This window comes from Tripterygium wilfordii, chromosome 11 (genome assembly GCF_013401445.1).
Source record: "Tripterygium wilfordii isolate XIE 37 chromosome 11, ASM1340144v1, whole genome shotgun sequence".
Lineage (NCBI taxonomy): Eukaryota > Viridiplantae > Streptophyta > Magnoliopsida > Celastrales > Celastraceae > Tripterygium > Tripterygium wilfordii.
In genome coordinates, this window is record NC_052242.1 from 12676426 (window position 1) to 12690345 (window position 13920).

Below are 13920 nucleotides of genomic sequence, written 5' to 3' on the forward strand. Positions count from 1 at the left end.
AGAGACTGAGTACTTGTTTAATTTGTTGTGCCTGTACAGTAGTTCCTAGCATAATTTGTATAATTTTTCGCCTAGTCTGAATGATTGTTTTGTTGTTGTGTCTGTACTTTTGTCAGTTCCTAGCATAAGATACTGAATGACAATCAACTATGTTTGCGAATTATGATTTAGCTGGGCTCTCACTGATCACTTTCTCCATCCTGGCGACAAGTACGGTCCACTATTTTTGTCCCCTTTTTACTTTTGCTAAGTTAGTTGCCCGTAACAGGGGTATCAAAGCTGGTTGATCTTGTGGATACTTGTAGCAAAACCAATGTTGAGACCTCCCACACTATCCACCAGTCACAAACACCAAACCCATCTAATGCCAACACTTCCCAAGCTCTATCCTGCCATACTTGCAACCTCAAATTATATTTTTCCATATCATTGGTGATGACCCAACTGGGTGGATATATAGAGTTAAACAGTTCTTTGAATTTCAGCTGATCAGAGAGTCCAACTTCGCCTCCCATTAACTGTCTTCCAATGGCATTGTTGGCTCACCAAATCTAAAGGCTTTTTATCTTGGGATGATTTCATTGAGGCCTTGCTACGTCAACTTGGACCTAACAACACACAATGTGATGTTAGTTAATAGATTGATTAATTCTAATTTCTTTTTTATTTTTAATTTTGTCTAGATATTTGAATTAAAGATACGTAAACAAAATTTCGGACATGATAAAAAAAGAAAAAAATTTGCTACTTATAAATCACCAAGACAAAATTTTATATTTATGTCTCGCATTTAGATTTTGGTGTATTTATTAATCCCTTTTTTTTTATAAAAATTTTGTGAGTACAATCGTATTTGCGAATTTTTTTTTCGTAATAGGATACCACTATCGTGTCACCTTGGGCACCAATATGGCCAGAGGTAGCCCTGTCAGCATGTAGTAGTGGGGCTAAAGAGGGAACAAATCGTGTGGACTTGACATATCAACATAAATCGAATAACCTAAAACGGATAATATTTTTATCGTATACGTGTGGGTGTGCATTTCTAACATCCCTTCCATCTCCTTTCCCCTCTTTATTTTCCCTGTAGCGCCGAGCCTTAACTATAAATGATAAGGAAAGAAAGGCTGAAGATGTGGACCAATTGAGGAGGACATTTGGGGGTTCCACCTGACTAGGGGTTACCATTTGGCCTGCGGGCCTAGGTCTGGCCCAAGTCCGCGGGCCAAAGCTCTGCCCGGCCCGAAAGTAGATCGGGCTTGGGCAGCTCGGCCAGACAGTAGACTGGGCCTGGGCAGCCCAGCCCGACCGCTTGGGCGGGCCTAGGCTCCATTTTTGCAATATATGTGTATATATATATACATAATACATATATATTTTACCCTCTATAAATATTGTTCAATTATATAAAAATTAAAGTACAATTATGACATTAATCAATTATAAGTAATATGTATTTTTTTAACAAAGTAAAAAAAAAGTCAAGGCCCGAGGCCCAAAACCCGAGCCCGGCCCAAGGTCCGAGCCCGAAACCCAGGCTTTATGGGCCTGGACCTCATATTTCCAATCTGGCCTGGCCCAAGGCCAGAAGATCTAAAAAGGCTCGGGCCGTGCCTAGGCCTAAAAAAGTTAGGTCGGCCCGGCCCGATACCGAGCCCTACACCTGACTTACTTGGCTAGACAACCGCACAAAAATAATTATTTTTCAATTTTGCCGGCCTTTTCCACGTAAGCTCTCAATGTCTCATATTCTCTTTTAAAATTTTTATTTTTTCAATTCTGCCGGCTTTCCCACTTAAGGTCATTCCATATCCTTGGACATCAAAACCAGAGAATATACTACTAGGATGCACGTTACACTTGGAATTGCATGATTGCAATAATTGAGTTGGATTTGAAGACTAATTAGTCAGTTTGTGGTAAGTTAAATATGATTAAGACATTCAGCTACATGGTACATCTCATTATTACTTCCTATAAATACAAGTGAGCATGAACGGTTGAGGGGTGTGGGTTTAGGGTTTAGCAGTAACTTTCTTTTCCAAGCATATCCACTCCTGAGTCCTGACTCCTCCCAACAATGGCTTTTCTTCCTTCAATCTCTACAACGTCTATTGTCCCAATCTTTCCCCTTTCATTTTTTCTCTACTTTTTATGTTTGAGGATATTGCAAAGCGAATACAAGTACAAAAATCCTCCACCAAAAGCAGGCGGAGCCTGTCCAGTGATAGGCCACCTCCACCTCTTAAGTGGGGACCACAACAGACTCACAGAACTTTGGATCTCGTGGCAGACAAGTACGGTTCAATTTTCACAATGAATTTGGGCGTCAGTTGTGTTCTAGTGGTATGCAACTCCATGATTGCCAAAGAGTGTCTGACCACCCATGACAAAACGTTCGCAAGTCGTCCAAAAACTCTGGCCACGGATATCTTGGGCTCAACTGGGTTAATGGACAATTAGAAAAAAAGCTTTTAATGGTATAAATTTGTTTTCCCTTTTTGTTAGGTCAAGCATGGAGGCATACAACATAATTGGTGTTCATGTTGACTCCAAACATGAGCCCCACTTAAGCTATGCTCATAACTACAATAAAAATTAATATCGGATTCTACTTTTGTTACATCAAAAATCAAGATAACAAATTTACACTGCTTATATTAATACATGTAACATTTCGTTCAGATTCACTACCATCTTAACAAAACACGAACACGCTTTTCAATATATGTTGTTGTTTTCAATAATATTGCACCATTGTGATTCCCCTTATCTATAAAAGCAAAAGAAAGAGAACCAATGATGACGCGGATCAATTGAGAAGGTGATATATGGGGAAATATAGACAGGCAGAAGCTGACAAAAGTGTCAATACCCCATTTGTCTGTATAGACTGTATCTACAATTTTTTAATAAGTTTTTCTTTTTGAATTTTGCCGGCCTCTTCCACGTAAGGTCTTATTCATTCATTACGTGCGTCAATCTCTATTACTTGTAATTTTTTTAGTAAGTTTTTCTTTTTGAATTTTGCCGGCCTCTCCCACGTAAGGTCTTATTCATTCATTACGTGCTTCAATCTCAATTACTTGTAATTTTATTAAGGAATAATTTCCTCGATCCTGACAATAATACAGTAACAAATATCAAGTGCTCAAATATCAATGACCAATAACTTTCTTTTTCTGAGCACATCCTCATTCCTCCCAACAATGGCTTTTCTTCTTTCAATTTCTACAACTTCTATTGTCACAATCTTTGCCTTTCCATTTTTTCTGTACTTTTTATGTTTGAGGATATTAAAAAGCGAATCCAAGAACAAAAATACTCCACCAAAAGCCGGCGGAGCATGGCCCGTGATAGGCCACCTCCACCTCCTAAGTGGACCACAACCGGCTCACAGAACTTTGGGTCTCATGTCAGACAAGTACGGCCCAATCTTTACAATCAATTTGGGCATCCATCGTGCTCTTGTGGTATGCAATCCCGAGATTGCCAAAGAGTGTCTAACAACCCATGACAAAGTGTTCGCAACCCGTCCAAAAACTCTGGCCACGGAGATCTTGGGATACGACCAGACCATGTTCGGTTTCATCCCGTACGGCCCGTATTGGCGTCAAATACGCAAGATGGCCACACTTGAGCTTCTCTCAACCCACCGGCTTGAGACGCTCAAGAACGTACGACAGTCGGAAGTTAAGACTTCCATAAAAGAGTTGTACCAATTATGGGAGGAAAACAAAAGTACCGATCGAAACCAAGTTTTAGTGGACATGAGGAGATGGTTCGGAGATGTTACCTTAAACGTGATTTTCAGGATGATTGTGGGCCGAAGATACATCGGCGATGGCCAAGAGAGTGGGGGATGGAAACTAGCACTAAGGGAGTTCTTTGAGTTGTCTGGGAAATTCGTTGTGGCCGATGCGCTGCCGTTTTTGAGGTGGTTGGATTTGGGAGGTGACGAGAAGGCCATGAAAAAGACAGCCAAAGAACTGGACTACGTGGTTGAAGAATGGTTAGAAGAGCACAAGAAGAAGAAGAGATCGGGTGGTGGAAGAGTTGATGAAGAAGACTTCATGGACGTTATGCTCTCTGTTCTTGATCATGAAAATGATCCTCCAGCTGGACATAGTGCTCATACCACAAACAAATCCACCTGCCTGGTACGTAGGTTCCACCTCAACAAAATTGCATTAAATATTCTTTTTTAGTAATAATATACCAAAAGTAATTAGCGCACAAACACTACTTTCTAGGAATGTTAAATAAATGCAATCGCTCGGGCTTTGCATGAAATTGGTTGTCACATTCTTTAATTTACTATTTTTGGTGAACAAGAGATAAGATAACATTTTAAATAATGCCATTCATTGAGATCACATGTCATGGTAAATGATGACATTCAAAACTGTCATCGAGATGGTATGGTTAGCCTCATATGTAATTAAAGGGGGATCCGAGGGTATGTTTGGGGAATCTTTTTGACGCTTAAGTCAGTAAATTATCAATTGGGGGTGCTTAGAGCTCCATCTCTAGTAAGTAAAATGCAGGAGTTTAGAGTTAGGATTGTTTGTTAGCAGCGGGGTTCTTTTTATATGAGTTGAATAGTTTCAATTTTGGTAAAAGTAAATCTCATCTTCTTGATTCTTTCCTTAAGTGGAGCTGGTATCCTTTTGAGAACGTGTTTTCTAGAAGTGGTTGAACATCAAGGGTTACCAAGAGGCTATGCTTAATTGGTATTATACCGAGGGGACATCTCGATCACATCAAGGTGGTTTCTACTAGGTTACTTTGCCTTAAGTTGAATCATTGGATACATTCTCCTCAATTGGGGTCCACAATACTTCTACCTGTGTCAGTGACCGAGCATACTTATTGGCTCATGGGAGCCCAAGTACTTTGAATGTCACCGGACAAGATGTGAGTGGAGGTTATTTTGGTAATATCATTCAACTTTTAATTTTTCTTGGATATTATTGCAGGCTCTTATATTGGCAGCTTCAGACACAACTATGGTTACTTTGACGTGGGCGTTATCACTACTACTTAACAACTGTGATGTCCTAAACAAGGCTCAGCATGAGTTGGATTCCCACGTAGGGAGAGAAAGGCCAGTGAATGAATCAGACACGAAATCTTTACGTTACCTAGAAGCTATTATAAAGGAAACACTACGATTATACCCTGCTGGACCACTCTTAATACCACATGAGTCCATGGAGGATTGTTCCGTAGCAGGTTACCATGTCCCAGCAGGAACTCGGCTTCTTGTGGATGTGTGGAAGATTCATCGCGATCCACATGTGTGGGAGGAGCCTCACGAGTTTAGGCCAGAGAGATTCCTTACAACCCACAAGGATGTTGATGTTAAGGGGCATAATTTTGAGTTGATACCGTTTGGGAGTGGAAGAAGAATGTGTCCAGGAGTGTTGTTTGCTCTTCAAGTGTTGCAACTTACACTTGCTAATCTGCTTCATGGGTTCGATTTTGCAACCCCAAATGATGAACCTGTTGATATGACTGAGAGCAGCGGATTGACAATTCTTAAAGAAACACCACTTGAAGCCCTTGTTAGTCCACGCCTTCAAGGTCATCTCTATATGGATGGTACTAGCTAGCACCTGATTAAAGGTGTAAATAATGCTCTTTTTATTTTCAAAAATAAAGAAAGAAATAAGTAAGAACTAAAAAATTAGATTAAATTTCCAACTTCTTTAGAAGTGGAGAATGAGTACTTGGTTTGTTATGTCTGTACTTTGGTTTCATATTAAGTATCCCGACTTTTTGTTCTAGAAGGTAAGGGAGTAATGTTTGCAGATTTACCGACTGAAAAAATATTTGAAGAAGGAAAAGAAGACGAAGAAGAAGATGAAGACCAAAAAGAAGAAGAAGAAAAACGATCTTAGATTTCAGATTTAAACTTATTTTTAGGAAGTGTAATTTCGGGATTATATAATTATTAAATGTTGAAGAGTACTTACGTGAAAAACAAATACTTATGTGGCAGAAAGAATTTTAGGTGGACCTATTTGTCCAATAGATACCTATTTTTCTCTTTCCTTTCCTTCCCTCATGTTCCCTCTCCCCAAATCGCTCTATCAGTCAATCCAAATGCACTCTTTCCTTCCTTTTTTTTTAATCTATCCAAACATGAGAGAGAAAAACAATTATTCCTTTCCTTCCCTTCCCCCCAAATCTCTTAATTCAAACACACTCTTAGTGATTATAGAAAAACACAACATTTATTCGTAAAAACTATGGATGGGAATCAGCTTTTGCCTCAGTAGCGGAGCACCTGGCTGGTCTTGAAGCCATCCCATGTTCAACTCCCTTCCAACCCGCTCGCCCTCTTTTTTGGATTGAGGGAGGAACTATGCATAATTACCGCTCCACCAAAAAATTTTAGAAAATTTTGCAAAAAACGTAAATATGTAATATTTAGCATAATGAATCGAATGATATATTTTGTTGTTCAAAACAAAAATTAAATTCATCACAATCAGCAATGACAATTCTAGATCGTCAAATATAAACTCAATATATTCGTTCTTTCGACTGCAATGAATTCGATTTTTGTTTAAAAAAAAAATCGTAATATCTTATTCATTGACTGAAATTTGTTAAATTTGGACCTTCTTAATACAAACATTATCATCCTATTTTCATATCCTTGGACATCACAACCAGAGGACAGGGGACGTACGTTACACTTGGTGAAGGTTGAATTGTGGGCGGTCCAAACCCATGTGGGTTGTAGCCAACTCAAATACCAATTAGATTTGGAATTGATTGAATTAATTAATTAAGGGAAACAAAACAAAACACAAATAAAATCGAAATTAGGTTGTGATATATGAAGAAATCAGATTGGATTTTAAGATTTAGGCCAGCTTGTCAGGTGTCAAATGTCAAGTTCGGTTGGGCATGCAAGATTGGTTCAATTCGACCTGTATTGAAAATACTAACGGGTGCATGCAAGGTAATATGATTATGACATTCAACTACATCTCAGTGGTATCCGCTTTGATACCATGTTATATAAACCACTCCAATAGAGAGATTATTTAGGATCGAGTTTTCGCTCTGATCATACCATATTATAGAAAGCACGCACTCAAATAAATTGAAAGGGTATTGTTCGTTTCCGGTCTAACACCTGCACAATTTTGTCTTTAAAAAGATTCTATTACTTAAGAGAGGTTGAATATTTACTTATAAATCACATTTGGTCACTTAGACCTACCCGGTGTGGAATAAAAATCTTAAATCTTAATACATGCAAGATTGGTTCAAATCTTTATTCAAAATCCTCATGCATGCAAGTTAATATGTTTATGACGCTCAACTACATCTCATTATTGCTTCCTATAAATAGAAGCGAGCAAGAACTGTCGAGGTATGTGGATATATGGTGTCCTAACAGAGCTCAAATCTCAATTAGTAGTAATTTTCTTTTCCAATGACATCTACTCCCGAGTCCCGACTCCTCCCAACAATGGATTTTCTTCTTTCAATCTCTACAACATCTATTGCCACAATCTTTGCCCTTTCATTTTTTTCTCTACTTTTTATGTTTGAGGATCCTGAAAAGCGAATCCAAGAACAAAAGTACTCCACCAAAAGCAGGCGGAGCATGGCCCGTGATAGGCCACCTCCACCTCCTAAGTGGGCCGCAACTACCTCATAGACTTTGGGTCTCATGGCGGACAAGTACGGCCCAATATTCACAATCAATTTGGGCGTCCATTGTGCTCTTGCTGTATGGTCCGAGATTGCCAAAGAATGTCTGACCACCCATGACAAAGTGTTCGCAACTCGTCCAAAAACTCTGGCCATGGAGATCTTGGGCTACAACCGCACCATGTTCACTTTCAGCCCATACGGCCCGTACTGGCGTCAAATGTGCAAGATGGCCACACTTGAGCTGCTCTCAAGCCACAGGCTTGAGACGCTCAAGAACGTACGACAATCGGAAGTTAAGACATCCATAAAAGAGTTGTACCAATTATGCGCCGACAACAAAAGTACCGTTCCGAACCAAGTTTTAGTGGATATAAAGAGATGGTTCGAAGATGTTACCGTAAATGTGATTTATAGGATGATTGTGGGGAAAAGATATAGCGACGATGGCAAAGAGAGTGCTGGATGGAAACTAGCACTAAGGGATTTCTTTGAGTTGTTTGGGAAATTTGTTGTGGCCGATGCACTGTCATTTTTGAGGTGGTTGGATTTGGGAGGTGACAAGAAGGCCATGAAAAAGACAGCAAAAGAACTTGACTATGTTTTTGAAGAATGGTTGGAAGAGCACAAGAAGAAGAGATCGAGTGGTGAAAGAGTTGATCAGAAATATTTCATGGACGTTATGCTCTCTGTTCTTGATGATGAAAATGGTCATACTGCTCATACCACAAGATATGAGTGGAGGTTATTTTGATAATATTTCAACTAAATGGCATTAAATCATATTTTGATTCTTTCCTCAAGTGAAGTTGGTCTTCTTTTGGGACTATTTCCTTGAGGTGTTTCGTCACCAAGGACGTTAACAAGAGACTACGTTCGGTATTATATCGAGGGGTATCTTGGTCATGTAAGTTCTCTCCTTGGTTATTGTGCCTTGATCTAAACCCTCGGATACTTTCTCCTTATTTGGGGTTTGTAGTTCTACCTTGATCAGCGATGAAGATTGAAGCATACTTATTGGCTGATGGGAGCCATACTTTGCATGACACGGACAAGATATGAGTGGAGGTTATTTTGATAATATTTAATTTTCTTGGATATTATTGCAGGGTCTTATCTTGGCAGCTTAGGACAGAACTATGGTTACTTTGACGTGGGCGTTATCACTACTACTCAACAACCATGATGTCCTAAACAAGGCTCAACACGAGTTGGACTCCCATATAGGGAAAGAGAGGTCAGTGAATGAATTAGACACGAAATCTTTAGTCTACATGGAAGCCATTATAAAGGGAACATTACGATTGTACCCTGTTGTAGCATTCTTAATACCACACGAGTCCATGGAGGACTATACTGTAGCTGGTTACCATGTCCCAGCAGGAACTCGATTTCTTGTGGATGCGTGGAAGATTCATCGCGATCCACATGTGTGGGAGGACCCTCACGAGTTTAGGCCAGAGAGATTTCTTGCAACCCGCAAGGATGTTGATGTTAAGGGATAGAATTTTGAGTTGATACCGTTCGGTAGTGGCAGAAGAATGTGTCCAGGAATGTTGTTTGCTCTTCAAGTGTTGCGACTTACACTTGCTAATCTGCTTCATGGGTTCGATTTTGAAACCCCAAATGGTGAACCGGTTGATATGATCGGGAGCAGCGGATTAACAATTCTTATAGAAACGCCACTTCAAGCCCATGTCACTGCACGCCTTCAAGGTCATCTCTATATGGATGATTCGGGTACTAGCACCTAACTAAAGGTGGAGATAATGCTCATCTTTTTCTCACAAATAAAGAAATATGTAAGAATTAAACTTATTATGATTTTGCCCTTCATGTTTCAAGGTCAAGCTAACAAAGACCAGAGAAAATAACTGGACATTGCTTGTTCTTTTATGGTAATTGCATTGCTGGTTCAATGTCAGCATGGCTTTTCAAATGAAAACAATTTAGAACAAGCTTCTACTTCTATTCCAAAAGCACCTTTTACAGCAAAAGTTGAAACCAGGTAAAGTAATTGCACAATGGAAAAAAGTGTGTTGGCTACATGATCTTGTCCCTCAACGCATCAAAAAAAGACTCATTAGGTTGTTGCTCAAACTGCATGATCTTATCTCTCAGCGTGTCAGTTTTCAGAGTTGAGAAAAGGTTCACCAAGAATTCGTTTTGAACCTCAGTCCAAGTAGTGACTGATCCAGGTCGCAGGCTGTTCAGCGACATCTTCGACTTATCCTTCATAGGCTAAGGGAATCTTCATCCTTAAGTTTTCTTGAGTAACCACTATAGTCAAAGACATGTTAGAAACCATGTTAAAAATCTCACGAATGTGATTAAGAGGATCTTCAGATCTTAAACCATTAAAAGAATGCATCGTATTGAAGTGAATGGTCTTAAGCTCATAGTTTCGTTCGCAGTGCCAGTAAATATCATTAAATAATGGACTAATCCTATTCGTTCGCAGTCCCCAATGCTAAAGGCCTATTATAATTTAAAGAACTATAACAACCAATCAATCCCTAAATCATGTTCTTAGTATTCGGCAATTGATTTTTTTAATTTCAGTTCCACTAAAACACATGAATTTTGTTCGTTCCTTAGTCTTAGCTGAATGAGTCTATATGAACATTCAATTGGTGGTCAATCAATCAAACAAACAATATACTATAAGCATGAAAATTAAAGATAAGAATTATTGAACCAAAATTATGCACTTAATAAATTGAAATACTTGCAATATTCATATGAGGCTACATCACACCCTAGCAATAGGGTTTAGTTACAACCCATTGTAGTACCCAGTTTTCGTCCGGCCCAAAAAATATAATAATAAAAAATTAAAAAAATAAAATTTAATTAATGAAATTAAAAAATACAATAATAATAACAATAATTCAAAAGCCCGTTCTGGAGCCCGTTATCTCACAAAAAATTCAAAGCCTGTTTCTTGGACCCATAAGCATGCAAAAAATCCTAAAGCCTATTTCTTGGACCATAAGCCCATAAAAATTCCAACCCAAGCCCAATATAACTAAACCCTAGAAAATATCTAAAAAATAGGACATTTAAATAAATAATAAACAAAAGAAAATCCTTAAGAGAGAAAGGTGGTTCCTTTATTAGGGTTTCACAAAAATAAGGAAAAGACAAAAATGTAAGTCTTGAGGGTTTTAGAGAAGGAGAGGTAAATAGGGTTTTTGGGGGGCATTTTGGGATTTTTTAAAATAAAGATAAGTTAAAAGGGAAAGGGTAGCCGAAGTTAAAAAAAAAAAAAAGAGAAAAAAAAGCTTCTGAGAGGAGGGCTGCCGCACAAGAGGGTTTTGGTGTGAAAAGGAGAAAAAAAAAAACAAAAAAGAGAGACAGCAAGAACAGGGGAAGCAAATCGGGAGAGAGGAAAGAAAAAATAAAGCAAAGGGAGAAAAATCGTGAGTCAAGGAGAACTTTGAGTTTAAGAAAGGAGAACTTTCGATTGCTCTAAGAAGGTAATATCTCGTACATACTTGGATTCGTTGGGTTCCATTTTCTCGGTTCTATCTTTGTTAATACTGGGTTTCAATCTTCCTAGCTTGAACTTCTTTTGTGCGTTGTTTTGACTTTGGGTTTTGATATTCATTTATACTGGTATATTCACCATGATTGATATTTGGTATCTGTGAAGTTTGGGCTGTAATGTTTGGCTGTGATGTTGAGCTATGAGGTCTATTAGTCATAATGTGGTGTTTATTGATATCCGGTGCAATTGATGGCTGTAATCTTCCTAGCTTGTCATATTGGATTATGGATCGGGCTTTGAAACTTTGATTATTTATTGTATTAAATCTTGATGATGATAGGATGCATTCATGGTGCTGTGATTAATTTCGGGTGTTAGTTTTGGTGTTGATATATTCACAGTGCTGATGTTTGATAAGATGTCCAGATTTTGATGTTAATTGGTGGTCACAAGCTTGATTTAATTGAAATAGGGTTTGTGTTGATATGGGCACAGTTGGGGGATCGGTTCTAGGTATTTTGAAGGTCTCAATGTGTTTAGAAGGGTGTTTTCGATGGATTTGGTTGGATGTATTTGTCTGAGTGTATACATGTTTACGTGATTGGCTTTGGAAAATCGTGTTTATATGTTTTTGGGTTAAGATGTGGAAGTTTGTGCATCTCTAGGGTTTATGTGGATGAATATCTTAGTATGAATTTGATTTGAATTTGGATTAGCATGTGAATATCCGTTTTTGACCCCATTTTTTTGTTTGCTTGTTGGACTTGGGTCGAGTGATACTATTTGGGCCAAGAGGCAATTTAGGGGATTTGGGCTAAAAGACATACATGGAGGAATTGGATCGGATTTGAGCATTGGCCTTCATGGGTTATATTTGTATTGTATTTGTTTTTATTTTTTATTATTTAGTTTTGTACATAATTGTAAGGTGTAAGCTTTGTAATAGTGTAGTAAAAATAGTGAAAAGTGCATACATGATATTTTAGGGTGCTAGAAGCATATAGACATTAGGAGATGATTTTTGTGAATAATGATTGCATTAGAATGCATGCTTAAGACTTTGATTTCTCACACTCTGCCATGATGCTTAGATGTATGTTAGGATTGTTTGAATGCCATGAAAATAAATGCAACGCGTCAGTCATTAGAATTAATCTAAGCCGTCTCACTTTAATAAACACACCAAGATTAATTTACGGAACCATTATGTTTTCTTTGAATACCAAGGAGCCTTCAAGATATTGGGGTTCCATTGGCATTCATCCAAAACATTTGGATTTCGTGGACCCAGAAAGCAAATATGTTTTTAGGGATCAGGAGAATTTATTTAAGGACCCAAAGGGGGGTTTAAAGATATTTGGCCCGTCCGATGGGCCTTAAATGGATTCTTTCTTTTCTCATAAAGAATATAATTGTGAGTAAGGCATGAATTGAACATTTTTTTCATCGATCGTGGGCCTTTTTGGTGCATCAACCAAGTTCCCAAAAATCATCCAAAACATCAAAACCCACTCCGATATGGACTTTTCTCATCCAAGACCAAGTAAAACATTTTTGGCCAAACCGGGAATGGCCATAGTGATCCCGTGCACCCTTTTTCCTTCTTTTTATCAAAACCCATAAAAATAAGATTTTTAAAATCAAATCTTGGTCTAACATTAATGTAACATTTCCACCCATTTGATAATACATGATTTTCCGGGCATATGGAAAACTCATTAAAACATTTGGGACATACAATCATTCCTCAAATCAAAGTAGAGCCAAATAGGAAAACATTTTTTTTGAAGGTAACCGTTTTCGGGAGTTGTGGGGTGCTTAACACCTTCCCCATGCTCAATAGACCCCCTTACCCACTTTTTTTCGTAGACCTAAATGGATGTCCAATTGCATCCTAAAAATCAATTGGTGGCGACTTCATTGTTTTTATGCCGGTTGCTTCACCCATCATCCAATGATCAAAAACAAAATAAAAAAGAGAATACATAAGAAAGAAGATGAAGAACCCCTTGCTATTGATGGAATTGAGGTTGAAAGAAAATCTTCATTCCTTGAACTCTTGCAAAAGTTTGGAGAAAATGAGGTTTGCAGCCCAAAAAATCTAGAAAATAATTGTGTCCTTGTAATTTTCATAGCCTCTTTATATACTAAGGTTGAGAAATTAGGAAATCTAAGAGTCAAATTCTCCATTTATCAGTGTTGGGTAAAGAAAAGAATAAGTTGTATGGGAGCAACACGAGATAAACTCAAAATGAATTTTTATTAATGGTCAACTTTAAACCTCTAAGCTTATAAAATCACTCACGGTACATTAACAAACTTTCAAGAGATAGCAAATGTATCACGTTAAGAAACCACACAAGAGGATAGAATTGGTTCAATGTACTGGATGATCCCATGTGTGTCGTAAGACTTGTTGATATTGCTAGTCTTATCACTTGATTTGTTTGAGAGCTTTGAGTGTGATGATCGTGTCTCAATCGAAGATAGTATTTGATCAAAGTCTTCCTCCTTATCTGAACCACTTTGTTGAGATGAAGCTATCACTTGACATGGGTGAGTCTTGCTTGAGCCAATCCATTTACTAAGTTTGTTTGAATTGTCCACCTTGTAACTCCTTTTTATCTTCACACGTATGTGGCATAGCATAGTTCACCATGGCTGCTTGACCTTGTTGGTTATTATTGGGGACAGCTCAAATGCTCACAATCACGTAAGTAAGTATTCTTTCGATCATCACAACAAATATCAAG

The 13920-nt window shown here is 38.2% G+C and overlaps 2 protein-coding genes and 1 pseudogene across 2 annotated transcripts; 2 read left to right on the forward strand and 1 right to left on the reverse strand.

The window, feature by feature from the left end:
- Window positions 1-3099: 3099 nt before the first annotated feature.
- Window positions 3100-5713, forward strand: LOC120009306 (cytochrome P450 CYP82D47-like). The gene is made up of 2 exons (XM_038859842.1): window positions 3100-4160; window positions 4980-5713. Exons 1-2 carry the CDS (start codon window positions 3162-3164, stop codon window positions 5613-5615), a joined length of 1635 nt encoding a protein of 544 aa, XP_038715770.1. The 5' UTR covers window positions 3100-3161; the 3' UTR covers window positions 5616-5713.
- Window positions 5714-7681: 1968 nt separating this feature from the next.
- Window positions 7682-9551, forward strand: LOC120008823 (annotated as a pseudogene).
- An 84-nt stretch (window positions 9552-9635) lies between these two features.
- LOC120009311 lies at window positions 9636-13852 on the reverse strand. The gene is made up of 2 exons (XM_038859848.1): window positions 13554-13852; window positions 9636-9957 (listed from the first exon to the last, which is right to left on the reverse strand). Exons 1-2 carry the CDS (start codon window positions 13814-13816, stop codon window positions 9912-9914), a joined length of 309 nt encoding a protein of 102 aa, XP_038715776.1. The 5' UTR covers window positions 13817-13852; the 3' UTR covers window positions 9636-9911.
- Between the last annotated feature and the right edge of the window lie 68 nt (window positions 13853-13920).